This window comes from Saccopteryx leptura, chromosome 7, assembly GCF_036850995.1.
Source record: "Saccopteryx leptura isolate mSacLep1 chromosome 7, mSacLep1_pri_phased_curated, whole genome shotgun sequence".
NCBI classification, from domain to species: domain Eukaryota; kingdom Metazoa; phylum Chordata; class Mammalia; order Chiroptera; family Emballonuridae; genus Saccopteryx; species Saccopteryx leptura.
This window is the reverse complement of record NC_089509.1, coordinates 55,123,155-55,150,611: the sequence shown is the minus strand read 5'-3', so window position 1 is coordinate 55,150,611 and position 27,457 is coordinate 55,123,155. Positions and strand designations below refer to the sequence as shown.

Genomic DNA, 27,457 nt, shown 5'->3' with positions numbered 1-27,457 from the left:
CTTATACAAGGCACATAATACTCCATATCATTCCTTTTTCTGCCCCCATCAATGCTTAAAAAACCAAGTTCTAGTCCTTCAGAGTCTTATTCTCAGCAAGATAATAGAACATGTCTAATCCATCTATGAAAGTGTAAAGCCAGTAGCCACGACCACCATCACAGCTGTCTGGCCCATGCAGGTTTGCATTTGATTCGGACAGAGACAGTAATGAAACAATGGAGCCAAGAACTGGTGGGTCATTAGCTTTAATCCTGCCTTGCACCCAGAGGGCAAGAAATACACACAGTGGGAAAACACTTCCCTTTCCATTCAGGGCTCCCAAAGACACCGACTTATCCGAGTTTCCTAGAATCAAAGATTTCTACCTCACCAGCCTTATTCATCTCTGTTCCCCATCTCCTTCTCTCTGCACAAACTGCACAAACTGGCTTCTCCTTCAGTACTCTGCCATCTTGGCTGCTTCTCCTCTCCTCCACGTGGCCTTTCTCTGCCCCACCCCCGCATGGGCTCCTCTGCCCCATTTTATAGTATAGAAATCAAAACCTTTAATCCAATATACAAACAAGGAAGTCTCTGATACAAAGTCACTTATCTGAGGCATAATGGGATTCCTCATGAGAGTACACCACCCCCTATCATGAAACAGTCAAGGTTGTGGGGAAAAACTTAGTCTTAAAACTAAGCCTTAGGCTATAAGGACCCGGCCTGCTTACAGCCTGTCTCCCACACCCAATACAAACTATAAGCGAGCAAACATATACATCATATTTGCAAACTTATTTGACCCACAGAAAGTATTCTACTTATTTCTGAAACTTTAATAAGAAACAAATATTTAACATTCAGGAATGGGGTGTGGGGAGAAGCATAGGATAAACTGTGGTGAACATTATTTTGGATGGGAAAGCCTCCCAATTTCCCTTTCATTACACCAAGCAGGCAAAGCCTAAATATTGGGCAGGTACCATGCCTGCCCTTCTTTGTGATATACCATCTCTGCCCTTATTTTCAAGGAAGGCTTGACAAGGAACTCTGGGACATCACTAGAAATGGTGGGACCCCCTCATTTATCAAAAGGAGCATGATCAAAAAGAGCCCAGGTTGGACTGGGTAAGAAAAGAGATCAAAAAAGAGATGTGTCCTTGATATCAGCCAAACTCATAGCCTGGGGTAGACGTTTGTGGTCAGTTGAATCACACTGCCTTGGGATTAGCCAGTTCTACTTTCCGTTTCAACAATAAAAAGTCTTGCAAAACTGCTGGCATGTGAGACAGAGGTATCCAGAAAGTCTTGGCATCTTTTCCAGCAACATAGCGGGTCTTAGGGAAGAGGCTTGTGAGAGCATGGTCCATGCACTCCACCACCAGAGAGAGGTCCACGTTCGCAAAGGATTTGGTGCCTTTCAGTTTGTCTAGACCTATAAAAAGAGAAAAAAGCATATTTACTTTTTGGCAAAAAGTGAAAAAGAGTATGTGGCTGTTAGGATGCAAAGGAGAAGATGCAGAGGTGGGAATTTTAAATTTGCCATTATAATTGAGGCTCATTGTGAGGGGTTTCTATTTGTTTCTCAGAAGAGGAGGCAGCAATGTTTTCTTTTTTTTTTTTTAATCTTTTTTTTTTTTTTAATTTGTATTTTTCTGAAGTTGGAAATGGGAAGGCAGTCAGACAGACTCTCGCATGTGCCTGACCGGGATCCACCCGGCACGCCCACCAGAGGGCAATGCTCTGCCCATCTGGGGCATCACTCTGTTGCAACCAGAGCCATTCTAGTGCCTGAGGCAGAGGCCATAGAGCCATCCTTAGCACCCGGGCCAACTTTGCTCCAATGGAGCCTTGGTTGAGGGAGGGGAAGAGAGAGAGAAGAAGGAGAGGGAGAGGGGTGGAGAAGCAGATGGGCGCCTCTCCTGTGTGCCCTGGCCAGGAATCGAACCCGGGACTCCTGCACGCCAGGCCGACACTCTACCACTGAGCCAACCAGCCAGGACCCGCAATGTTTTCTTTAGACCACTGGATCTCAAACTTGAGGGAGTATCTACCCCCAAAACTCAAAAACATTGGTATGTAAAGACACATGTACCCCCATGTTCATCACAGCATTATTCACAGTGATCAAAACATGGAAACAACCAAAGTGTCCCTTGGTAGAGGATTCTGTAAAGAAGATGTGGTACACATATACAATGGAATACTACTCAGCCATAAAAAATGATGACATAGTATCATTTACAACATGGATGGACCTTGAGAACATTATACTGAATGAAATAAGTAAATCAGAAAAAGCTAAAAACTATATGATTCCATACATAGGTGGGATATAAAACTGAGACTTATGGACATAGGTAAGAGTGCAGTGGTTACCAGGAGGAGGGGGAGGGAGGGGGAGGAGAGGAAAGGAGCTTATGGGAAGGGTATAAAGACGGATAAATATAAGGTGAGGAGGATGATTTGACTTTGAGTGATGGCTATACAACATAATTGACTGTTCAAATGATGTGGAAATGTTTGCCCAAAATCTATGTACACTTGTTGACCAATGTCACTGTTAAATTTAATTTTCTAAATAAACAAACAAAAAAAACTTGAGTGGGTAGCAGAATTTCCTAGAGGGCTTGCTAAAGCCCAGATTGCTGGGTCCCCTCTCCAGCAATGTAAAGTGGAGCTCAATAATTTGCATTTCTATCAAGTTTCCACGTGATGCTGATGACCCTGGTCCAGAGACCAAACTTTCAGACACATTACTTTAAAACATTAATAAAGGGTACTTCATAACATCTATGCGGCTCCTGAGCCCAGGAAGTTATGGGTTTGATTTGACTTTGTTTTGAGGGAGTATTATCTTCATAAAAAACGTGAGTATGCATTTGTGGCTGCGCATGTATGTGTGTGCACTCATTTCCACGTGCCTCTGCGATCCAGTGAATAAAGAGAGAATCGTCATCCGAAAGCCTTGACTCAGGAAGCTTAAGACATCCTGGTTTTCAGACAAATGAAGTGTTTGAGTAATGACCTAACATAACTTTTGAAGAGGCAACTGTTTTTATCAAGGGATTGGTAATGACTTGTGATCTTAAAGCATACCTGAGTTATGTCTTCTCAAGGGAAATCGAGTATTTTAAACCTTCCTTTCAACTTCAGACCCCAGTAGCCACAGTTGTTCAAAGAGCTTAAATGAGGTTATCTAATGAGTCTTACTGGCTATTTTAAACTTCTATTACTCCAGCCTGGGATATGAAGAAAGGTGAGCTTAAATGTGTTGAAGGAGGAGAAACCAGAAGAATGCAGAGGAGAGGGGGGTCTGCAATGTCTGGGGTCTTACACGCCAGCCTGTGACCTCAGTGTTCTTGACTGGGGGAACAAGGCCAGACAGAAAAGTTTGAAAAATATCAAGCCATGCGTGTGGACCTTGCTTGTGATCAGTTCCTTGAAATGAACTGCAGCTCCAGTAAGAAGAATGAGTGATGGGATTATCAAGGGCAGGCCCTCCGGCCTCCTCTCCCCTTCCCCTTCCTCAGACACGAAAGTCACGTAGGCCTGCAAACAAAGAAGTCATAGAAATCTGGCATTTGTTACATGAAAGCTAAAGCTGTAAAGATATATAAGATGTAAGAAATCTAACTTCAGGGAGCACATGTTTTGTTGCCTCTTTTGGGGTCATGCAGCTCTGCCGGCTAAATAAATCCTACTTCCTTCATCAAGTTGTCTGGGTGTTTTTGTCCTCCTTTGATTCCTGCAATAGTGTGGTCTACTTAGGAACAGTGAGTCTGGCTGATCTCCAAATCCTTTTCTTTTTTTTTTTTTTAATTTGTATTTTTCTGAAGTTGGAAACTGGGAGGTAGTCAGACAGACTCCCGCATGCGCCCAACCGGGATCCACCCGGCATGCCCACTAGGGGGCGATTTTGCTCTGCCCATCTGGGGCATCGCTCTGTTGCAACCAGAGCCATTCTAGCGCCTGAGGCAGAGGCCATAAAGCCATCCTCAGAGCCCAGGCCAACTTTGCTCCAATGGAGCCTTGGCTGCAGGAGGGGAAGAGAGAGACAGAGAGGAAGGAGGGGGGGAGGAGTGGAGAAGCAGATGGGCGCTTCTCCTGTGTGCCCTGGCCGGGAATCAAACCTGGGACTCCTGCACGCCAGGCCGATGCTCTACCATTGAGCCAACCGGCCAGGGCCTGATCTCCAAATCCTGACTTGGAAAATTCTAAAAAGAACAACCAGTGTAAAATTGGGTTTAAAGCCAGTTGGTATTTCTGAGACAAGACATTTGAACCAGGGACCAATGCAAGAATAATTTTGAGATGGAAGCTGATGATACATTCAAAAGCATTTAGAAAATATGAATGTCAATATCAAATAGAAAAAGCTCTGTTGGTCAAATAAGTTTGTAAATATGATATATATGTTTGCTCGCTTATAGTTTGCATTGGGTGTAGGAGACAGGCTGTAAACCAGCAAAGTCGTTATAGCCTAAGGCTTAGTTTTAAGATTAAGCCTTTCCCACCCTAAGTGACTTTGTATTAGAGACTTCCTTGTTTATATGTTGGATTAAAGGTTTTGATTTCTACACTATAAAATGGGGCAGAGGAGCCCATGCGGGGGCGGGGCAGAGAAAGGCCACATGGAGGAGAGGAGAAGCAGCCAAGATGGCAGAGTACTGAAGGAGAAGCCAGTTTGTGCAAAGTTTGTGCAGAGAGAAGGAGATGGGGAACAGAGGTGAATAAAGCTGGTGAGGTTAGAAACCTTTGATTCTAGGAAACTCGATAAGTCAGTGGCTTTGGGAGCCCTGAATGGAAAGGGAAGTGTTTTTCCACTGTGTCTATTTCTTGCCCTCTGGGTGCAAGCTAGGATTAAAGCTAATGGCCCACCAGTTCTTTCATTGTTGTTTCATTACTGTCTGTCCGAATCAAATGCAAACCTGCATGGGCTAGGAGGCCGTGGCTACTGGCTTTATAAGCTCTTTTAAATGAGGATTTTGTTTCTGAATATACTTAGAACCTTCAGAGTTGGTGAGTGAGAAACAGTATTTAATGGCGTGGTTTTAAACCTATAGTGATATGTCAATTTGTCAAACCAGATATTCTAGTTGATATATATGTTTGTATCTCTGTCTCGCTGTCTGTCTCAGTCTCTCTGCCTCTCTCTGTGTGTAGTGGGTGGGGTGGTTGGGGGAAGTCAGTCATTCTAAAAACTTCTCTAGGTGGATCTGACTTGTCTTGGTTCCACCTTGTGAATTCCTGTCCTTGAACCTTGCCCCAGTTGACTGTCTTACCAAGCCTACTGATGAAGAGGCAAGATTACAGTTTGGAGGAATAGAGTGACACAGTGGTAGGTGGGGCCCTGTTCAGCTCAAAGCAGGAGTTTAGTGAGTGTGTAAGGAATATCAAGTAAACTTTAACAGGGCCAGGAAGTTTGAGGTGGAAGTGAAACTCTGATACAGAAAGTTTAACCAGCTCCTTAGTGCCTGTTGATATTATAATGTGGTGCCCCCAAATAAAGGGAAAAGTCAGGTGACCTGGGTTCAAATCCAGTCCTTCTACTTACCAGCTATGCAACTTTGATCAAGTTAATTTTCTGTGCCTCTGTTTTTATAAATTTAAGGTGGTATCTACTTCATAGAGTTTATTTGGGCATTTTATTTATTATTTAAGCATTTTGCATAAAGGAATTCATGTAAAGCTCTTACAGTGGTGACAAGTATGTAGTAAATGATCACTATACGTTAGTCATCATAGTCTAATCTTACTATCATTATTCCTCCATCCCTGACTCAATCTCCAGACTTACGTCACTTCTTCTATCTCCACTCCCCATGCATTCCTGTTCCAGAAGGCTTTTACCCAAATAATTCCATCCTGTCTTTTAAGCATTATTCAGTCCTGACCTGTCCCATAAAGGCTTCTTAACCAGCATTTTTTTTCCTTGTCTGAATTCCTTGTGCAATTAGAGACCATACCATCCAGCACCATTCTGGGCTGCTGTGTTACCTCGAAGTAAAGAGCTGATTTTCTTCATGCTGTACAGACTCACTGTTTTACAGTCTCACTTGGTTACTTTTTGTTATCAACTAGGTTATAAGCTAGTGAAAGGACAGAGATTGAGTCTTTATAATATGCAACCTCCATAAGTCCTGGAATAATGTTGAGTGCTTGGTTGGGGTTTACCGAAATGAGTTTTGTGAAGATCATGGGCTTCAGTGTTCACTTTCCCGAGCCTCTGCTAAATACTCGTATAGTTTTTTTGAGGAGCAAATGATATACATTATTTATAAGGTATTTAGTATAGAACCTGGCACTTAGTAACTGCTCAGAGAAGCAAGAGATGATACTGAAATTACTAGGAACACCTGATGCATATTTAAGATCCTTATTCCTAGGAGAACCTTATTCTTTCATTTACGTTTGAGACTCTGTCATGCTGCCTGTGACAATGAATCCCAGAGGACCTTGAGTCTACTCCAGAACTCACTTTTTTCAATGTAACCTTCTCCATATTGTTGTTTGATATCTGGAGACAGATACTTCCAAATGGCAAGCTTTTTTTCAGCAGTCTTTACTGGATCTGATAATCCTGTTTTGAACAATCCTGGTTCGATGCAAGAGACGTGTACACCGAATGCTTTCATGTCCCGTCTGTGGAAAAGAAAAAAAAACACTCATCAATGATGTTTAATGGAGGGTTTATTTGAAGAATGTGACTTTTATCTTGTGAGTCTTTTCATAGAATCACAGAATTAGGTGCACTGGAGAGGAGCATCTTGTTCTACCCTCTCTGTCTGCAGAGTTGAACGTCAGGGTGATAAGTGAGGGCTGGTTTAGTGACAGAAGAGGAAAAAGACCTGGATAGACCCACCTCTCACCCAGTGTTCCCCTAAGCCATATTCATTGAATCAACAAACATTTGGGCTAAGGCCATATTTCTTCTCAGAACTTAAGGTATCTTATGGTGAAATTGACTGACGACTGGCCTGGATGGACAAGCTTACCTCCATTCTAGGAATGTGAAGAGATCGCGGCATGAATGAGGATATGTTGAGAGACATTAATGTGACAGTCCCTGACTTGACTAATCTGTTTCCTGTGTCCCTCAGCAAACTCTTTCGTCATGTCACTGCAGAAAACCAAAAGTTTATGTATTTCCTGGGCAACAGGGTTTTGGAGAAATCATGGTCCCTCTTTTTTTAAAGCAACTCAAAGCATGGCAAATCATTGTATGAATAATTATTTTCTATATTTAATTCATATTTCTACTAAGAATATATAAGGAAGTAATTATTCATTTTACAGAAGACTCTTCCATAAGACTTTTTAGGAACTCTACTAGTAACCTTAAAGGTGATTTACCTTTTCTTAGGTTCTGTTTTCTAACAACACAACACACTTATTGTTTAGTTTGAAGTATATTTTACAAAAACGGAAATCAGCTTGACTTTGAAAATTTGAAAGGTATGTTCCTTTTGTTAAGATAAAAAAGGTTCGTTTTCAGCTTGTGTTTTCTCACCTAGCATCTGATCTCCTTTGGATCTGGGAAGTAACAGTGCTGAAGGGGTATTTGGGAAGACATTGTTTCCCAACTGCTCATGAAAATAACATACTCTGGGACAAACGGCTTTAAGTCACCCAACTCACCTTTCCAGGTGAGTAAAACCAGAATGCAACCTGTATAATGCTGGGCAAATACAGCTTAAAGAGCCCTAACCCTTTCCTAATAGGACTGCTGCCCTGAAACCTCCTGGGGTGGCCACTGGACTGTGATCTGCATGCACAATACCGTTTCCATCACTAGTTCCATGATTTAGAAATATATAAACTCTATTGGTTAATTTCAGACATAGCATAGCTGCATTGCAATCCCACAACACTTCAGTTGAAATATCTTCGTAAAAGTAAGTAAATCTCTAAGTACATTAAAATTTTATTATGATACTGTTGCTGAAAGAGTGGAACCAAAGGGCAACCAAGGAGACTAATGGAGGTTGTTCATGACCTTGCTGTGCAAAGTATAATCCCTGAACCATGGGCAGCACTTGGGCGCTTGTTATAAATGCAGAAACTCAGGACCCACCCAAACCCATTGAATCAGAATCTGCATTTGAGCCTGACCAGGCGGTGGCGCAGTGGATAGAGTGTCGGACAGGGATGCCAAGGACCCAGGTTTGAGACCCCGAGGTCGCCAGCTTGAGCACCGGCTCATCTTGAGCAAAAGCTCACCAGCTTGAGCCCAAGGTCACTGGCTAGAGCAAGGGGGTTACTCGGTCTGCTGAAGGCCCGCGGTCAAGGCACATATGAGAAAGCAATCAATGAACAACTAAGGTGTTGCAACACGCAACAAAAAACTAATGATTGATGCTTCTCATCTTTCCATTCCTGTCTGTCTGTCCCTGTCTATCCCTCTCTCTGACTCTGTCTCTGTCTCTGTAAAAAAACAAAAAACAAAACAAAATAGAATCTGCATTTTGAAAAAATCAAGGTGATTCATATGCACATTAACATTTAAGAAGTATTGTTCTGACATTATCATGTTTATTTCCTGGAAGAATCAAACCTGCCAGCCTGATGAGATGGTAAAATGGAGTTGCTCTATCTCTATTAATTTCATTAGAGTAAGCTAACCTTTTATTATTAAGCTAAACATAGATCCACAGTATAGATCATAACTCTAAAACGTGCCTTCAATAATACTAGTTGAATAAGTAAATGGATGAATTGAAGAAAAGATTATACAGGGGGTCTTCGGGTTACGACACAGGTTTGTTCCTATGACAGTGTCGTAACCTGAATTTTGGTGTAAGTTGAAACACCCTCACCTAACTCAAACGGAACACTTGCACTTTTAACAATCCCAAATGGCGTAGGTAAGCATACCTGGAGACGTCAACTCCCTCACTTCTATGCTGCGTTACTGTGTATTCTTCCTCTGCGCAATCAAGCTAGTTCGCCCACATAGTTCATAAATATTGCATACAACGCTAACGGCATAAGGCGAAACACTCACATCTCAAATTTTTAAAAGTTTTTATGGGAATGAGCGTCATAAATTTGAAACATCATATGTCAAGACTGTCATAACCCGAGGATCCCCTGTATGTAATTTCATCTTTTCTCTTGCCTATCACAGAGAATTCAGTGATATATATATATATACTTTCCATTTGTTCTGGTTTCCTCTACCTTTCTTTCTGAACTCCATCTTGGGAGTCCTGTTTGTATAAACCATATTAAGGCTTCTGTTGAGTATAGTCAATTGGGAGTACCAAAGGAGATCAGAGGAAGTGATGGGAAAAGGTTGGGCTAGTTTTTTCTTTTGCGATGTTGACACTGATTAATCTCTCAATTGAAGATGGCAGTCTTTAGATATCATGGTTCTGGAAACTGCCCTGTGTTCTCTCTTTAGTCCTGTGGATAGAGATGCCTCCATTATCATTAATCCCTAGATATTACACTGTCCTTTGGGATTTTCCTACACGACTCCCACATTTGCCAATAGTCCTTTAAGGAAATTTCGCTCAATTTACCTAATTTTAATATGTCTATATTTCCTACCAGAACCTTGACTAATACAACCTCTTGCAATTAAGGGGCTTTGAACTCATATGATAACTTTTGATTCCAAGTGAAATATATTAAGTATCCCTCTTCCCCCATTTCTCCCACTGAATATAGCTACAAAACCCGAACAGGATGCATGGAGCAGCTATTTGAAAAGTCTAAAATACAGATGTTAGTAGGTGAAGTAGGAAAAAAGACCATATTTTGAAGTAACACCAAACCATTAGAAAAATACAATAATCAAAATAAAATATTTATTGTTTAGACTCATAAGAGGAATGGAAATGAATGAAAGTTAGTGCATTTGAAGATAGATCTCTAGAAATGATCTATATAGTGAAGAAAAAGTAATAGAAAAAGTGAAGAAAACCTATGGATCTGTGGGATAAAACCAGAAGTTCTAACAGTTGTGTTATAGAGTCTCAGAAGGAGAAGAGAAAGTGAATTGCAAAAAAAAAAAAAAAAAAGTGTTTGAAGAAATGATGTCTACAAAGTCCCCAAATCTTGCAGTAGACATAAACCTACAGATTCAAGAAGGCCAGGAAATCTCCAACATTATAAACTCAAAGAAATCCATGTTTGGGGGCATTGAGTTGGGTGTTTATTTGCTAAGTTGGTCCTTTGTTTTGAGCTCTGGGGTTCTCTGATAACACACAGTAAAGTGGTGTGATCATCTATAAATTAGGAATACTTTAAAGCACTAAATAAAGTGTCTGGCACATAACAAACATTCAATAAATGTTAGCAACTAGCATTTCCTAATATATCAGTTTTGCTTTACCTTAAGCTATCATTGAAGCCTTCTACTGCATATTTGGATGGAGTATAGCCTCCTCCACCAAATGCAAGACGGCCCCCAATGCTGGACACGTTGATAATCCTCCCTCGGGCTTTTTTCACCAAGGGAAGCATATTTAACGTCACACTGATGAGTCCAAACAGGTTCACTTCTACAGGCTCTCTGTAGTCCTCCACCGTCAGCCAGTCGGTGGGAGCCAACACGCCGAGAACACCAGCATTATTGATCAGACCCCAGAGACCTAGAACAGAGGAAGGAAGGAAAGGAGAGGTGGTAGAGCATCCTTCATAGAAATATTGCCTCTGCTTCACAACGGTGTCACGACTTCCTCTGGTTATATTCTTGCTTTGAAATACTTTCCAGTTTGGGGAAGTGATAGCAGAAAGTCAAACTGAAATAGTTGTAGTTCTGCTATTGGAAGCCAGTATCACAGTTATTTTATTTTCTGGTTCTGAATGTCAAATACTGAGACTCAGTGAGACTTTTTGGTTTTTAATTTTAGATGTAAAGTAAATTATTCTATTTTTCTTCTCTTGTTAAATGGCAAGGCCAGAGAATACTGATAAACTGTTCTACATGGACAAAGAGCAACACAATCTACTGCACATTTATTTTGGGTAAAAAATTCCATCATTCATTTGATCTATTTATGTTGGGAGACATTTAATATGTGCAAAGTTGTATGGAATTCAAGTTGGGGTTTTTTTTGTGTTTTTCTGAAGTTGGAAATGGGGAAGCAGTCAGACAGACTCCTGCATGCACCCGACCAGGATCCACCTGGCATGCCCACCAGGGGGCGATGCTCTGCCCATCTAGGGCATCGCTCTGTTGCAACCAAGGCCATTCCAGCACCTGAGGCAGAGGCCATAGAGCCATCCTCAGCACCCAGGCCAACTTTGCTCCAATGGAGCCTCGCTGCGGGAGGGGAAGAAAGAGACAGAGAGGAAGGAGAGGGGGAGGGGTGGAGAAGCAGATGGGCGCTTCTCCTGTGTGCCCTGGCCAGGAATCGAACCCAGGACTCCTGCATGCCAGGCTGACGCTCTACCACTGATCCAACCAGCCAGGGCCTGGAATTCAAGTTTTAAAAATTATTTGGAGCCTTATCATACCACTGGTTTTGAGGATCAGCCTCTTAACTATATGATGAAGATTTCTGAAAATTTATTTATTTTAGAGAGGAGAGAAAAACACAGAGAGAGAGGGAAGGGAGGGGAGGAGGGAGGAGAAGGGAGCATCAACTTGCATATGTGCCTTGACCAGGCAAGCCCAGAGTTTCAAACTGGCTCAGTGTTCCAGGATGATGCTTTATCTTCTGTGCCACCACAGGTCAGGCTATATGATGAAATGTGATAGAGAAAAACATTTTATTTTTCTTTTGTGGACCCAAATGCCTTTATCCATGAGAATTTATTTTTCTTTTTGAGGAGGGGAGATCCACTTGGCAACCCCTGTCTGGGACAGATGCTCAAATCCACTGAACTATCCTCAGTGCCTGAGGCTGATGCTTGGACCAACTGAGCTATCCTGAGCATTTGGGGATGACAATGGAACCAGTTGAGCCCCTGGCTGTGAGAGGGGAAGAGGAAGAGAAGGGGGAGAGGGAAGGGAAGAAAAGCAGATGATCATTCTTTTGTGTGCCCTGACCAGAAATCAAACTTGGGACGTCAATATGCCAGGTTGACACTCTATCCACTGAGCAAACTGGCCAGGGCCCATGAGAATATTTTAAACTTCATTCAAGTCAATAAAAGTCCTTTAGTTCAGAATGATGCCATCTTAGCAGAATCTAATTCAGAATGAGGTACAGTGGCTCACCGAGTAGTTACCATGCCTATACTCAAATTCTGATACCTATACTCAAAATCTGAGGTTATTTTCTACCTTTCCTATTGAAAATGTGTAAGGTCTTTGTAGTGAGAGGCAGGTCTCGGGTATCAATGGCAATTTGGGGACTATTCCCATATTCTCCTGTAGATTTGAGCCCCAAGCTCCTTTGCTGTGTATGTGGCAAGAGCAGTACTTCCCAGAGGCAAGACAGGAAAAGTCACACTCCTTTCTCAGTTCTGATCTCACCCACTGTGACCTAAGAGTGAGGATAACTTGGGCTGCGTCCCTATGCACACAGAGAGTTTGCAACCAAGAATTAATCAGGGGCTACCCTAAGATTTCTCCAGTCTTTTCCAGTGTATAGTTGGTATTTCAGAGACATTTTCTCAAAAGGCAACTTAATATTCAAACACATTTTACTGAGCTCTGGTTGTATCACAGCACCCCTTCCGTTCTCCCCTTCCCATGCCATTCACCTCTTTCCCCTACTTGGTTCTTCACCCACTGGGCAGTCCTCTTGACATTCTCGGGGTCAGTTACATCCAGAAGCACAGTGCGAAGCCTCTCTGAGGAACCTGCCTTCAAAGCTGTCGATCCTGATTCGGTCAGACAGGCAGCAATGACATGAAATCCTTTTCCATCGAAAGTTCTGGCCGCCAAGTTTCCAAAGCCCGTGTCACACCCAGTAATGAAAATATACTTATCAGTGATGTCTGCAATCTTTAGTTGTCTTTTATAATTCCATAGAAAACCACAAATGATCAGGAGGGCTGACACCCAAAAGAGCATTGTTTTCTTATATACAAGGTCACTTCTTTCTGGAGCAATATAACAAGCTGTTGTCCTGAGTGTGCAAAATTAGAAAGAAAATTCAAATTAGAACCATCAAAGCATTATAACCCAGGATTGATGAACTTGAGCTATTTTAATGCATTAGAGTGGATAAATAGTTTAAAAATAACTCTTACTTTGTTGGGAAGATGTACATTTAAGTGCTAAACCATTCCTAAAGTAATGCAATATCTAACCAGAAACAGCAAATGGAAAAGAGAGAGAAAGGGTGAGAGCCTACTCTGAGACCATTAAAACCCATACAGAGGCCCTGGCCAGTTGGCTCAGTGGTAGAGCGTCGGCCTGGCGTGCAGAAGTCCCAGGCTCGATTCCCGGCCAGGGCACACAGGAGAAGCGCCTATCTGCTTCTCCCCCCCTCCCCCCCTTCTTCCTCTCTGTCTCTCTCTTCCCCTCCCACAGCCGAGGCTCCATTGGAGTAGAGATGGCCTGGGCGCTGGGGATGGCTCCTTGGCCTCTGCCCCAGGCGCTGGAGTGGCTCTGGTCGCAACAGAGCAACGCCCCGGAGGGGCAGAGCATCGCCCCCTGGTGGGCAGAGCGTCGCCCCCTGGTGGGCGTGCCCGGTGGATCCCAGTCGGGCGCATGCGGGAGTCTGTCTGACTGTCTCTCCCCATTTCCAGCTTCAGAAAAATACAAAAAACAAAAAACAAACAAACAAAAAAACCCATACAGAGAGTATTAATGTGCGAGGTCCCCAGTGAGTTCACCGAGAGAGGGGGAGATGAATGGAAAGAGACTGAAAGAGAAATAATGGTGAAAGGCGCAGGATCCCAGAACAGAATGGATAATTCTCTAATTCTGTCCTCTCTCAATTCCAGCTTCCTGTTAGGAAAAAAATCACACGTACAGAAAACAAAGTAAAGCAAATTCATGCTTTAAAACTGCGAGGCTTTGACAATAAGAGTAAGAGAATGACCTGGAAGACAATTCTGTTAGGGCTACAACACCTCGGGCCTAAAACCAGTGGGCAGAGGGCTTCTTTCCTCGTTCCTCAGAAGCCTGCGCCTGCATTTCCCCTTAGCATAAATCACATTTTTAAAGAAAATTTAAGAAAAGTGTTATGTTCCATGCACACTTCCTGCAGCGATTTAGAACTCTCACGATTTTGGGGGGTTAAAAATAAATGTTAAAGAAACACTTCTATATTAATTTTATAGCCTTGACCATTTAAATGAATATGTTACCTTTAAAGTTCCACTAATTATTGTACAGGGTTTGGTTATAAAACTAATAGTTGTGAATGATTCAGGATAATATTAATTTAAAAGTATAATATCAAAAGTATCCCAGGGAAACACTTCAGACTATCTTAGGATATAAAATGCCATATATTGCCTGCCCAGGCAGTGGCGCAGTGGGTAGAGCATTGGACTGGGACCTGCAGGACCCAGGTTCGAGACCCCGAGGTTGCCAGCTTGAGCATGGGCTCATCTGGCTTGAGCAAAAAGCTCACCAGCTTGCACCCAAGGTCGCTGGCTGGAGCAAGGAGTTACTTGGTCTGCTGAAGGCCCGCGGTCAAGGCACATATGAGAAAACAATCAATGAACAACTAAGGTGTTGCAACGACAACGAAAAACTGAAGAGCCTGACCAGGCAGTGGCGCAGTGGATAGAGCGTCAGACTGGGATGCAGAAGACCCAGGTTCGAGACCCTGAGGTTGCCAGCTTGAGCTCCAGGTCGCTGGCTCGAGCAAGGGTTTACTTGGTCTTCTGAAGGCCCGCGGTCAAGGCACATATGAGAAAGCAATCAATGAACAACTAAGGTGTCGCAATGAAAAACTGATGATTGATGCTTCTCATCTTTCTGCGTTCCTGTCTGTCTGTCCTTGTCTATCCCTCTCTCTGACTCTCTGTCTCTGTAAAAAAAAAAAAAGAAAGAAAAACTGATGATTGATGCTTCTCATCTCTCTCCCTTCCTGTCTGTCTGTCCCTGTCTATCCCTCTCTCTGACTCTCTCTCTCAAAAAAAAAGCCATATATTATATAATACAATATCTGTTATTTACAAAGAGCCAACACTCTTACTTTTATTGTGGGCACTGATGGCCGGGGAAGAGCAAGCCATCTGGTAGGAGGAAGTGAACAAGAACTGAAGGGCACTTGCTTGCTGCCTCTGGTCTGAGCATCAAGGCATCCCAGACCTCCTAACTCACAGCTATAGGGCAGCCCAAGGGAAGGAGAGTGTCAGGCCCTACTCCCTGCAGGAGCAGCCCTGGTAATGGTAAAACAGAAGCTTACCTATGCGAGGCCTTCTACATGGCACTTTTACACAAAAGTGGATCTCATTTGATCCTCTCAACAGCCTTTTGAGTTGGCAGGGCACATTATTTGCCTTATTCTGAAGAAGAACTGATTTTTCAATTGATAAGCATAAAAGGAATGATGGAATTAGAAAAGCCCCATTTGGCAACTGACATAGAATCCATTTTTTTCAAGCAAGATTGATTAATGGATGTTAAAACTAGTCGGTGAAACTCTGATGAGAAACAATTATAAAATCTTAAAGAATCTTCCCATAAGATACATGCTAATTTAAAAAAAAAAAAGAGCAATAGTAATTTCATAGTGGAGAAGTCCAACAGACATCCACCTGAACCAACTTATGTGTAAAAGTGCAGCATAGAAGGCTTCACAAAGGTAAGGTCATTTGTTTTACTCTTACATCCCTTATGCTTGTCTCTGGTGACATGTGACAGTACAGAAGGTCTCCAATTTCTGCTCTGGGACACATTAAACCCATGAGTACTTACCTTTTTCAGATAATTTCCATGGGATTTGAATTGTAGTGAAGTTTACAGAATCTATTCAGGAAATACATTCAATATTTAGTTATTCATTAATTATATGTCAAGGCCAGACTTAAGCAAAACACTATACTAGTTGAATTTACAAATATTAAATTTCCTTATTGTCTATATGTATATATATATATATAGACTATATACACATATACTGCATTTTTCACTCCATAAGACGCACCTGACCATAAGACACACCTAGGGTTTTAAGAAGGAAAATAAAATTCTGAACCAAATGGTGTGTTAAAATATTTAATAAAATACTGTATTTTTCGCTCCATAAGACACATGGACATTTCCCCCTCTACTTTTGGGGGGAAGAAGTGCATCTTTATGGAGTGAAAAATATGGTATATATAATTTTTATTATATATATACATATAGACAGTTTATATGTATATATAATATATATGTGTATATATATAATAATAAAAATTAATACTACTAGTTATGAAACAAACCAAGGTCATGTGCTTCTGGTATGGCACACTCTTCAAAGACCTCAAAGTCATGAAGGAAAAGAAAGACTGAAGACTGTTCAGATACCACCCTGGGAAGGATGCAGAGCATTCCTGTGCATATTAACCGCATGTGGGACACATCTTCCAATTCTACAGATACATGGCCTGTATTTTCTTTTCTTTTTTTTGTGAACAGGTCAAATCTTTATAAATAAACATCCAGTGAAAATGACAACTCGAATTCATCCTTATACACAGAGCACTCTACGGCAGGTAAATGGATGGTGATGGCCAGAAGCCAGCATCCTCACTGGGGATGGGGGATGGGTGATGGGTGGGCCCAGATGTCCACCGCACGGGGTGGGCGGGGCAACAGACGATGGGCACTAGGACACTGCGCATTTACAAGACCAACAACTGGGGGGAGGGTCAGCTGCCGTGTGTGTGTGTGTGTGTGTGTGTGTGTGTGTGTGTGTGTGTGTGTGTGTATGTGTGTGTCAGGCTGTTCATTCTGGAATGAAGAGGGGTGGTCTTTACATCATATTTTGTGGCTGGTGGGCTTGGAAAGGGGTTACTTTGTGGAGAGGATTAGGGCCACGAGGAGCCCGTAGAGGCCCAGCACCTCTGCGAAGATGAGGATCAGGATCATGCCCACGAATAGTCGGGGCTGCTGGGCAGTGCCCCGCACACCGGCTTACCCCCAATGCCAACGGCAAAGCCGGCTGCCAGCCCACTCAGGCCCACACTCAGGCCCGCGCCCAGCTGAAGGAAACTCCTGTAGACTGTGATGCCCTCATTCCGGGAGTTGGCGATAAGGACTGCCACCACCAGGCCATAGATGGCAATGATGCCAGCCATGACCACGGGGATGATGGACTTCATGATCAGCTCTGGCCGCGTGACGGACATGGCTGCATTGCCTGTACCACTCTTGGCTGTACCCAGGGCACTGAAGACCATGGTGACCGAGGCGCCCATGACTGCGAAAAAGGAGGCGTACTCGGGCCGCTCTTGGTCTCGGACATGTCTGCGGATGGGGAGGGAGCGAGCTCAGCGAGCCGAGGCAGGGGCAAGGATGGGCTAAAGGAGGTGGATGGGCTGGGGGAGCGAGAGCAAGGCGAGCGACCAGACCACTGCGAAGGCTCACATGGCCCGCATTCTTTTTTAACCTTAGTTGTTCATTGACTGCTTTCTCATATGTGCCTTGACCAGGGGGCTACAGCAGACTGAGTAACCCCTTGCTCGAGCCAGCGACCTTGGGTCCAAGCTAGTGAGCTTTGCTCAAATCAGATGAGCCTGTATTCAAGCTGGCGACCTCGGGGTCTCGAACCTGGATCCTCTGCATCCCAGTCCGACACTCTATCCACTGCGCCACCACCTGGTCAGGATGGCCTGTATTCTTGACAAATGTTGAAGTTATGAAGAAAAAGAAAGCCTGAGGTCTGTTTCAGATAAATGGAGACTAAAGAGATGTGATAACCCAATGCCACATGTGATCCTGGACAAGAAAATCATTTTTTTTTCTTTTGCCAGAAAGAATATTCTTAAGTTAACTAGTGAAATTTGAGTAAGACCTGTTGATTTAATAAAAAATACTGCATGAATATTAGTTTTCCAATTTTGATAATTTACTGTGAGTCTGCTGAAATTTTTCTATTTTTTATGAAATACACACTGAAGTATTTAAAGATTAAGTAGCACTGTGTCTTCAACTTGCATTCAAGCAGTTCAGAAAATAATAAGAATATATATAAATAAACATTAAAACACACATATATGTATATAACTAGAGAATGAGAATTGAAATGTGGTAAAATGTTAATAGGTAGAAAATCTGGATTGTTCTACTTTTTTAACTTTTCTATCAGTTCTAAATTATTTCAAAATAAGTTGAAAATTTGGCAAGGCAAAAAAAATAATTTTTTCTAAGAAGAGGCTTCATTGGATTACTTTGAGTCCCATCAACAAAATAGGCAAGAACTTTAGGACTTCAGAATCTAGCGACTTTGCCTGACCAGGTGGTGGCGCAGTGGATAGAGCGTCGGACTGGGATGCTGATGATCCAGGTTTGAGACGCGAGATCTCTAGCTTGAGGGCGGGCTCATCTGGTTTGAGCAAATCTCACCAGTTTGGACCAAAGGTCTCTAGCTCGAGTAAGGGGTTACTCGGTCTGCTGAAGGTCCGCGGTCAAGGCACATATGAGAAAGCAATCATGCCTGACCTGTGGTGGCGCAGTGGATAAAGCGTCGACCTGGAAATGCTGAGGTCGCCGGTTCGAAACTCTGGGCTTGTCTGGTCAAGGCACATATGGGAGTTGATGCTTCAAGCTCCTCCCCCCTTCTCTCTCTCTCTGTCTCTTCTCTCTCTCTCTCTCTCTCTCTCTCTCTCTCCCTGTCTCTCCCTCTCCTCTCTAAAAAAAAAAAAAAAAAAAAAGAGAAAGCAATCAATGAACAACTAAGGTGTCGCAACGAAAAACTACTGATTGATGCTTCTCATCTTTCTCTGTTCCTATCTCTGTCTCTGTAAAAAACAAACAAACAAAAAAGAATCTAGTGACTTTGACCACCAAGTTTTCTGCCTTCTACTTTCTGGTAAGTTCACCTCCACAGCTACTGGAGAAAAACAAAAACTCAAACTGAAGCAGTCAAACTTTCCTCTTTTCTTCTCCTCCCCTCCCCTCCATTTTAAATAGGTAACAAGCAAACAGAGAGGAACTTTTTAGTTGTTAAGGATGAGCTCATATTAAATTGTGTTGTCTTAATGAGATTCACCTCTGGGCGAAGGGTCATTTCAGAAGCTGATGTCCTATAACCTGCATTCAAGCCACTGCCAACCTTGACCATGAGTTTTGCAAAGCCTGTTCTTACCCCAAATATTGTTCAAAAATGCTGGTTCTTCCTCAGTCCCTAAGGTTCACATTCCTCTAGGTCATTGGACCAAATCAGGGACAAACCAACAGATTTGACCTCTAATAGTATTTTAACTATGATGCCACCTCTGAGCAACAGACTTCGGTCAGAGTCACTGGGAACATGACCTGTGCACGGAAGCCGATTGATAGCCCACTGGTTCACTAACAACTGAGAAGTAAATGAGTAACAGCAACAGGGCTGCCTCAACCATATTCTGCCCCTGTAGTCACCTACACATGGCTCCCTAGTTTCAGAAATTCAGATACTCAGGACACTAACCTTAGCTGCTTGGGTTATTTGCTTATATGCTGAGTCTTTCCATTTATCTCATGACAAACTGCTTAGTAGAGATACAAATCTCCTGCTCAAGGGAATAAGTGCCTTGGTGTGTGACAATCCTCTTAGAACCTAGTGGCTGTGAGACTAAGCACGGGCAAGGCTGCGAACAGAGTAAGAGAAAGCAGATCTGCAGCCTCAGAGCCCGTGCATGAGGACAGCGCAGTACTCAGGGCATACCCCGATGAACTGGCTGTGGAAAGTTTTCTTCAGCCAAAATAAACACTAGTCACTTTGCTAGTAAAAATCTGGGCATGGTTAGGAGCTCAGGCCTCGGAATCAGGCAGGCAGAGGTCCAAGCCCAGTTCCTCTATCATCAGAAGGTCTTTGGGCAAATTATTTATCATTTCTTAGCCTATATATTCCTATCTGTAAAATAGAGATAACAGCCACCTTGGAGACTACCTGGTGAAATAAAGTATCAAATGGCTGCTATACAGGAAGAACTTGATTATGATGGCAGGATCAATGGATTTCACTTTGAGAGGGGTCTGCTCTACGTATGCTCATATCCAGGCATGGGTTTCTCAAACTCAGTACTTTTGAGATTTAGGCCAGGAAGTGATTTGTCCTGCGGCTCACAGATGTTTAGGAGCACCCTGGCCTCTACCCATTAGATGCCAGTAGTCCTCACTCCGCGGTTGAAACAGCCAAAAAATACCTTCAGACATTCCCAAGTGTCCTCTGGGGGTCAAAATCACCCCCAGTTGAGAAACATTGGTTTAGACTAGAGCTTCCTCAGCTCACCGGTCCAGAAATTTACAGCACCCAGAACTGCTTTCCTGAAAAATCAGCCATTGATTCCTTGGTAATGCTATATTGATGAGAGTTTATTTTTTATGGCCTTACCAGAAAAATTTTGTCATATATAAATATTAGTCATATCCTGCTGCTGCAAGCATTAATTTCTAGAATTAAAAAAAAAAAAGGCTTTTTGTCATCAAGAGGATAGGAGGGAGGCAGCGAACAAGTCAAATGAACATATGACACCGTTTTTGAATTTAGAAATAACTCAATTAGCACTCACAGGATTTGTGAGGTCTAATTCTGGCTGAGCCTTTTGAGTTTGGGCCAGTAGAGACTCCTCTGGGGGTGCCCTGCCGATGGGCAGCCCATTGACTATAGAATTCAGAACACGCTCCTAGAAACCCATGGTCCTTGGGGTTTCCAGGTGACCAAGTCAGGGAGGAATGATAGTGATAGTTATGATTTATTGAGTGCTTACATGTTCTAGGCCCTCTGCTAGGAATCTGTAAATAATATTTATCTCATTTAAACCTTATAGTAAAATTATCTCCACTTTATAGATTAAAAAACAAATTCAGAAAGTCAGGTTAATTGGCTCAAGTTATGGTTGTAATGCTGTTTCTGGAGCTGATACCAAGGCCACTCTATTCCACTATCATGCTTTAATCCAGGGGTCTCAAACTCGCGGCCCACGGGCCGCATGTGGCCCGCCGAACAATTTTGTGTGGCCCGCAGACTAATCCACGAAGTTCAAAATATTTTGGATAAAATTAAGTAAGCCTAGGGGCCTACTTTTATTTTTCATTTCTCTAGCATCCTAGCTAGATATTAGCTTAGTTAACAGCAGTTGTGATGCGAACTACAGTTTCCAGTCGTTTTGTGACACTGAGTAAACTGCATGTACGATTGTGCTTGTTGTACTGATTTTTTTTTGTTTTCAACTGCAGTGAGAAAAGTGTTGCGTAACAGTTGCCTTTTGTAGACCTAGTGCAGCCCGCCGAAGGGCTGTGATCTTGCTCTGCGGCCCACATGCTGAGTTGAGTTTGAGACCCCTGCTTTAATCCTCTGCTGCAGTGCCACCCGGATTCCTGCCCAACTCAGGAAGTCTGGGATATGTGAACACTTCTCCACTCCACCAGTGCCTTGTGACGCTTGGCATTAACCAAGTATGTGTCATGGAAGGAAAAAAAGAAAGAGAGAAAGAGAAGAAAAAAGTTTCCACTCTACCCCAGAATTCTGGTGATAACCGGATTAGTCTTTGAGACTTCTCAATTATCAGGGCAAAATAATCATCATCATCATCATCACCATCATCATCATCACACTCCCCATTAGATAACTTCAAAAAATTTTGGAAAGTGCCCAAGTAATATTTATCTCATTTAACTGGCAAACTACTTCTGTGAGCCAAGTAAGGCAGGTATCATAAACAAGGTCATTTGCCAGAGATTGGCTAAAACTAAACTTTGATCTCTGAACTAAACTGTAAGATGAGAAGAACTGGAAAGAGATGGACACAGTATCAGTCAGTAGGAGGAATGGAAAGACTTTCTCAGAATTCTCCACCAGGCCACAAAGATTCAGAAGGAAAGAGAAAGGAGAACTAATTTTCTCTTCCATTTGCCATGTAGAATGCTTAAGAGTAACCGCTGACTGCAGCTAAAGGAAAATACTGCAACTTGATTGCTGTCCTCGCTCACTTCTGCTTCTTTTCATTTTCTCTTTTGGCTTTCTTTTCCTAATAAAAAGTCTAAAATATATGACTTCACTTCTTTTACCCATCTTCCTCTGCCCGACAAAAATACATGACACAGTTAAAAAAGAAAACAGAAAATAATGTCTCAAGTCTAATTATGAGGTATAATTTTTATAAGAAACATAGAGATCTTTCTATACCACTTGATTTTATTTCCATATAACTCCACGAAGGGCTTTTTGTTTTAGAAAGCAATACTAAAACCAATCAACACTGATAGGAATTTTTGAATCTTTACTTACTTTTAATTTGTTGTAATCACAGCCTAAGTTGAATCAACAACTAAGTTATTATCCACAATTAAATAGAGAGCATTTAGCAATAGCTTTCTAAAATATTCTCTCTTTGAGGTTTTTTTGCACAAGCTTTCTTAATACTGACAGCAGTTTAGACATGTAAGTCTCTTGTACTTAAACATCATAAACCTGGTCAGCTTACACTGAATTCAGTTTTGTTTTGTTTTTTGTATTTTTTCTGAAATTGGAAACGGGGAGGCAGTCAGACAGACTCCCGCATGCGCCCGACCGGGATCCACCCGGCATGCCCACCAGGGGGCGATGCTCTGCCCATCTGGGGCATTGCTCTGTTGTGACCAGAGCCATTCTAGCACCTGAGGCAGAGGCCACAGAGCCATCCTCAGTGCCCAGGCCAACTTTTGCTCCAATGGAGCCTTGTCTGTGGGAGGGGAAGAGAGAGACAGAGAGGAAGGAGAGGGGAAGGAGTGGAGAAGCAGATGGGCACTTCTCCTGTGTGCCCTGCCGGGAATCGAACTCAGGACTCTTGCATGCCAGGCTGACGCTCTACCACTGAGCCAACCGGCTAGGGCTTGAATTCACTTTTATGTGACCTTTTCATTGAAGAAGGAAATTCTGCTTTATTTTTTTTAACCCAACTGACATTTCACAGATTTCTGCTGTACTTTTATTTAAATAAAAACAGACATTTCAGCCTAATGACACAAACCAGATGATGACTAATGAATTATGTTTCTGTGGGAAAAAAAATGTTTAAGTTAGGCACCCAGAAATCTAAAAACAAATTTAAGATGGAGCCAAGAGGTTCTACATGGAATATGCTTACATAAATCAGTAAACATTCCTTTGAAGGTCTGATTAAAATAACAGTAATAAGGATTATGATGCTGCTTATGATATAGTTAAGATAGTATTCGTCATCACTGAACGTAAAATTCCCCCACTCAATTGCATGAAGGCGCTCCTCCACCAAGTCCGTTTCCCTTGAACCTTTCTTGCTGCAGGTGAGCGGTGGTTTATGGCACCCACCGTGCCCTTTGTGTAGTGGGACATGTGGTGTGGAGAAGTACGTGCTTTCACTGAGGACTCACGCAGTCACCTCGCAGAGGTATGCCTGTTGCTACTAATGCAGGGGAGGCGTGATGGCTTTATGGTTGTCATTTTTTAGTTCTAAGGATATAAAAGTGTCCTTTTTTTAATGTGACAGAGGCAGAGAGAGAGAGAGACTGAGAGAGGGACAGATAGGGACAGAAAGACAGGAAGGGAGAGAGATGAGAAGCATCAATTCTTCGTTGCAGTTCCTTAGTTGTTCATTGATTGCTTTCTCATATGTGCCTTGACCAAGGGGCTACAGCAGACCGAGTGGCCCCTGGCTCAAGCCAGTGGCCTTGGGGCTCAAGCCAGTGATCATGGGTAATGTCTATGATCCCACGCTCAAGCTAGTAACCCCGCACTCAAGCTAGTGAACCTGAGCTCAAGCGGGCAACCTTGGGGTTTTGAGCCTGGGTCTTCTGTGTCCCAGTCTGACGCTCTATCTACTGTGCCACTGCCTGGTCAGGCTCTTTTGCTTCCTTTCAAAAATTTTAAATTGTAATTCACAATAACATTCATAATTACTAATAATGATTCCCAGTTCCTCCTAGGGTTATTATTTTGCCAATATGCCTACTTAAAGTATTGGCAGGTTAAGAATCATTGTCAAAGCCATGGTTACTTTATTTATGGTTACTAAGTAAAATTTGCTAACTGGAAGATATTATATATTGTATATTATTATAGTTACAAGGATTCAAAGAAAGCTTAGAATACAGAGAGAAGCTATATATACATGCAGAAAGTTCTTTCAAATAGTATATTTCTTTCAACTGCAGTTATTTTTGAGCAGACGATCTGAGGGTTTTTTAAAAATTTTTTTTTTAATTTTTTATTTTATTTATTCATTTTTAGAGAGGAGAGGGAGAGACAGAGAGAGAGAGACAGAGACAGAGAGAAGAGAGACAGAGAGAGAAGTGGGGAAGGAGCTGGAAGCATCAACTCCCATATGTGCCTTGACCAGGCAAGCCCAGGGTTTCGAACCAGCAACCTCAGCATTCCAGGTTGACCCTTTATCCACTGCGCCACCACAGGTCAGGCCCGATCTGAGTTTTTAAAGATGATATCTTAAGAAAGTGAAATTTGTTATATGAGTTTTAAGACCAATTCCCATTTTCCTCATTTGAAAGATATGTGATAGTTATTTTTTCTTGTATTTAAACATTAAAATTTGTTCTAGGACCATGATGGCGAACCTATGACACATGTGTCAGCACTGACATGAGTAGCCATTTTCCATGACATGCGGCCGCATACCAGAGAAGTATGGGGCTGCATGCCCAGAAGGATGTTTTATCCTTGGCTCCTGCATGGCCAGGTGCAGTAGCCGAGGATAAAACATTTACTGTAGTGTAGACACTCTGTGCTGGGGGTCTGTAGGCCAAAACAACAGAACTCCGGCACAGAGTGTCTAGTTCTGGGACTTCCAGTTAGGTCATTAGGGGATCTTTGACCTAATTTCCAGCCAGCGGAGCAGGGAGCAGCAAAATGCCGTGGGGGTCACAACTCTGCAGGCCCTGTGATCACCATTATCAGCAACTATCATCCAACCTACTGTTCTGGGGTGTCGTGGATTTCTAATTGACCATCATTACTGAGATAAGTGAGGGGGAGGCTGGGAGAGGTGAGGCCCTGTGCTATGGGTGCCATTTCCTGCCATTAGAAATAGCGGCAGCCATCTTAATTTACCTAAGATGTAACTTGCAGAATTTCAAGACAGCATCTGGGCTCAAGTGTTTGTACACATGAGGTCAAAGCTTGAGAATCTGGAAAGGTGCCACTTGGAGAATCAAGAGGAATGCCACTACGAACAGGAAATTTGGAGTACCTGGAACCATACCAGACACTTTTAGCACCCTGAAAAATATAGCAATGGCTTTACTCACAATTTTTTCTCTACTTTTGTGAGACCTTATTCTCAGCGTTAAATAATATCAAAACTAACAAAAGAAACAGACTGACAGCCTGACCATGCGGTGGCGCAGTGAATAGAGCGTTGGATTGGGATGTGGAAGACCCAGGTTTGAGACTCTGAGGTTGCCAGCTTGAGCACTTGCTTGGGCTTGAAGTATACAAAATACCAACCTTCAATTGAAGATTTAGCCAATGAAATTCAGCAACAAAAAAGTCACTAATAGGCAGGTTAGTTAAAGAATTCCCCCTCACCCTCACTTATCTTAGTTCACGGCACCCCACACAAGTTAAATATCAAGACCAACAAAAGAAACCGACTGACAGATAAACAAAGAAGTCACTAAGCAGATAAGTTAAATAATTAGCTTTTGGTTTATTAAATACAGTTATATATTACAATTATACATATTTGTTATTTAAACTATAAATATCGTAAAATTATGGTTTTTTTCCTCAAAGTGACACACCATCCGAGTTATGCTTGGTTTTTTGGCGAGTTTTGACACACCAAGCTCAAAAGATTGATACACCAAGCTCAAAAGATTGCCCATCACTGTTCTAGGAATTGGGCACAGTTTTCAAACCTCAAAAATACAATGCAAAGGTGATATAACATTTCAATATTATTTTCTATAGCATTTAGCCAAGGATATTTTGAGAACACCTAGTACATGCTAAGAGAGACTAAGATAAATAAAGCACAACTCTTACCCTTGAGCAAATACTATAGCAGGACATTTCAGAATTATTTGTACAGTCATAAATTGATTTTTAATTTAAAAATGTGTTTTACTTAAACTTTTCCCCCAACTGCTAAAAAGCAGCTCATTGAGAAAAAGCATCACAGCACCATTTGAAACCTTAAACAAGAGCTGCTAAAATCACGTGGCAATATAACCACTAACCTGACTTTCTTTCTTAAAAAAGTCCAAGTGAAAACAAATTTTGACTGGACCATTGGCCCAATGTATTCCAGGTAAAATACCAACCACGAGATCATAAAATGGAGAGTAAAATCTGAAGCAGGTTTATTGCTTTCATCCCAGTATCCAGGAATCAAACGTGTACTGTAAGGAATTTCCCTGTGTTCTTCTGACCTAGCAGGCACTCTCACTCAGTTTTGTGTGTGTGCGTGCATTCATCTAACTGACGTCTGATATTATGGGTCACGCAGGTAGACAAAGATCAGCCCTGCAGCTGGAAGCAAATGTGTTGTTCCACTAAGAGACTCAGCTAAGATTCCTACTCCTTTTGGAGCCCCTCCTCACTCCAGTTTCCAATTGATTATAAGATTCACAGATGGAGTTGAAAGGTCACAGAGAGAATAGTTAGACATCAATTTAATTGTAATTGTGGGGTCTAAAGAACATTCAAGAGAGACCTGCAGAGTTCAAGCAAGGTCCCGGATGACACTGAGATCTCTCCTATGGTGAGATGGACCCAGTGCCCATCACTGCCTTCTAACATATTACTTTTATTATTTTTTTATAGCAACAGTTGACCACAGCATGAAAGACCGCATAATTAATTCTGTAAGAGTGAAAAAATATCAAAGACAGTTTGAAAATTGACATGAGCAGGGAAGGAATAAATGACAAAATTCAGTCGTCTCTTACCTTTTTAAAGATGGATTGGGACGCAGAAGCTGTTGTGAGCTTGCTGGGCTGATTGCAGTCTGTCCGGTGTGCTGGGGAAGGAAGAGTTGCGTCACTCCGACCTCGCTGATGCTCCTGAGCCGAGGTGCCTGCCTCCCTCCCATCGAGCTCTGAGTGTCTGCATATGTACAGAGGCCTCCGGTTCCCACCTCACACTGTGAGTCACACTTGTTGTGACATCAGGTGATGACTAAGTCTTTCCTCTATGGACGAAGGAAGCCATGAAGCTGTGGGTCATCTGTTTCCAAAGGACAGTATCATTAGTAAATTAAATTTAGCAACTTTCAGAAGGAATTTAAAAATGATCAATAACATTCCTTTAATATCTTTTTTTTTTTTTTTTTTACTGGGAGTACAATCTCTTGACCAAATGCAGCATCTGAAATACAGTAACATGGAAGCATTTTGTAAACTGCCCGGCACTAGGCTTGAGTTATGATTGTTTTTCATGATCTCTAAGTTTGTTTTCTCTTTTCTTATTTTTTCTGTTAATGTGCCTGTACTGACTTAGTA

General features: G+C 42.3%; 1 protein-coding gene and 1 pseudogene across 2 annotated transcripts; both read right to left on the bottom strand.

The window, feature by feature from the left end:
* Nucleotides 1-238: 238 nt before the first annotated feature.
* DHRS9 (dehydrogenase/reductase 9) lies at nucleotides 239-27,038 on the bottom strand. Of its 2 annotated transcripts, none has more exons than XM_066345157.1 (5): nucleotides 26,906-27,038; nucleotides 12,649-13,016; nucleotides 10,328-10,586; nucleotides 6,467-6,630; nucleotides 239-1,420 (listed from the first exon to the last, which is right to left on the bottom strand). In XM_066345157.1, exons 2-5 carry the CDS (start codon nucleotides 12,959-12,961, stop codon nucleotides 1,197-1,199), a joined length of 960 nt encoding a protein of 319 aa, XP_066201254.1. In that variant the 5' UTR covers nucleotides 12,962-13,016; nucleotides 26,906-27,038; the 3' UTR covers nucleotides 239-1,196. The 2 variants fall into 2 exon arrangements, with proteins under 2 accessions (XP_066201254.1, XP_066201255.1); XM_066345158.1 differs by lacking the exon at nucleotides 26,906-27,038 and adding an exon at nucleotides 15,770-15,797.
* LOC136378994 (V-type proton ATPase 16 kDa proteolipid subunit c-like) lies at nucleotides 16,832-27,048 on the bottom strand (annotated as a pseudogene).
* Nucleotides 27,049-27,457: the final 409 nt, after the last annotated feature.

Coding starts and splice junctions, on each gene's coding strand:
- DHRS9 (XM_066345157.1), bottom strand. CDS start 12,961: ATGCTCTTTTGGGTGTCAGCCCTCCTGATCATTTGTGGTTTTCTATGG. Junction 10,587..12,648: donor GAACCAAGTAGGGGAAAGAG/GTGAATGGCATG, acceptor CCTCTGTTCTAG/GTCTCTGGGGTCTGATCAAT. Junction 6,631..10,327: donor GGCTTCAATGATAGCTTAAG/GTAAAGCAAAAC, acceptor TCTTTTCCACAG/ACGGGACATGAAAGCATTCG.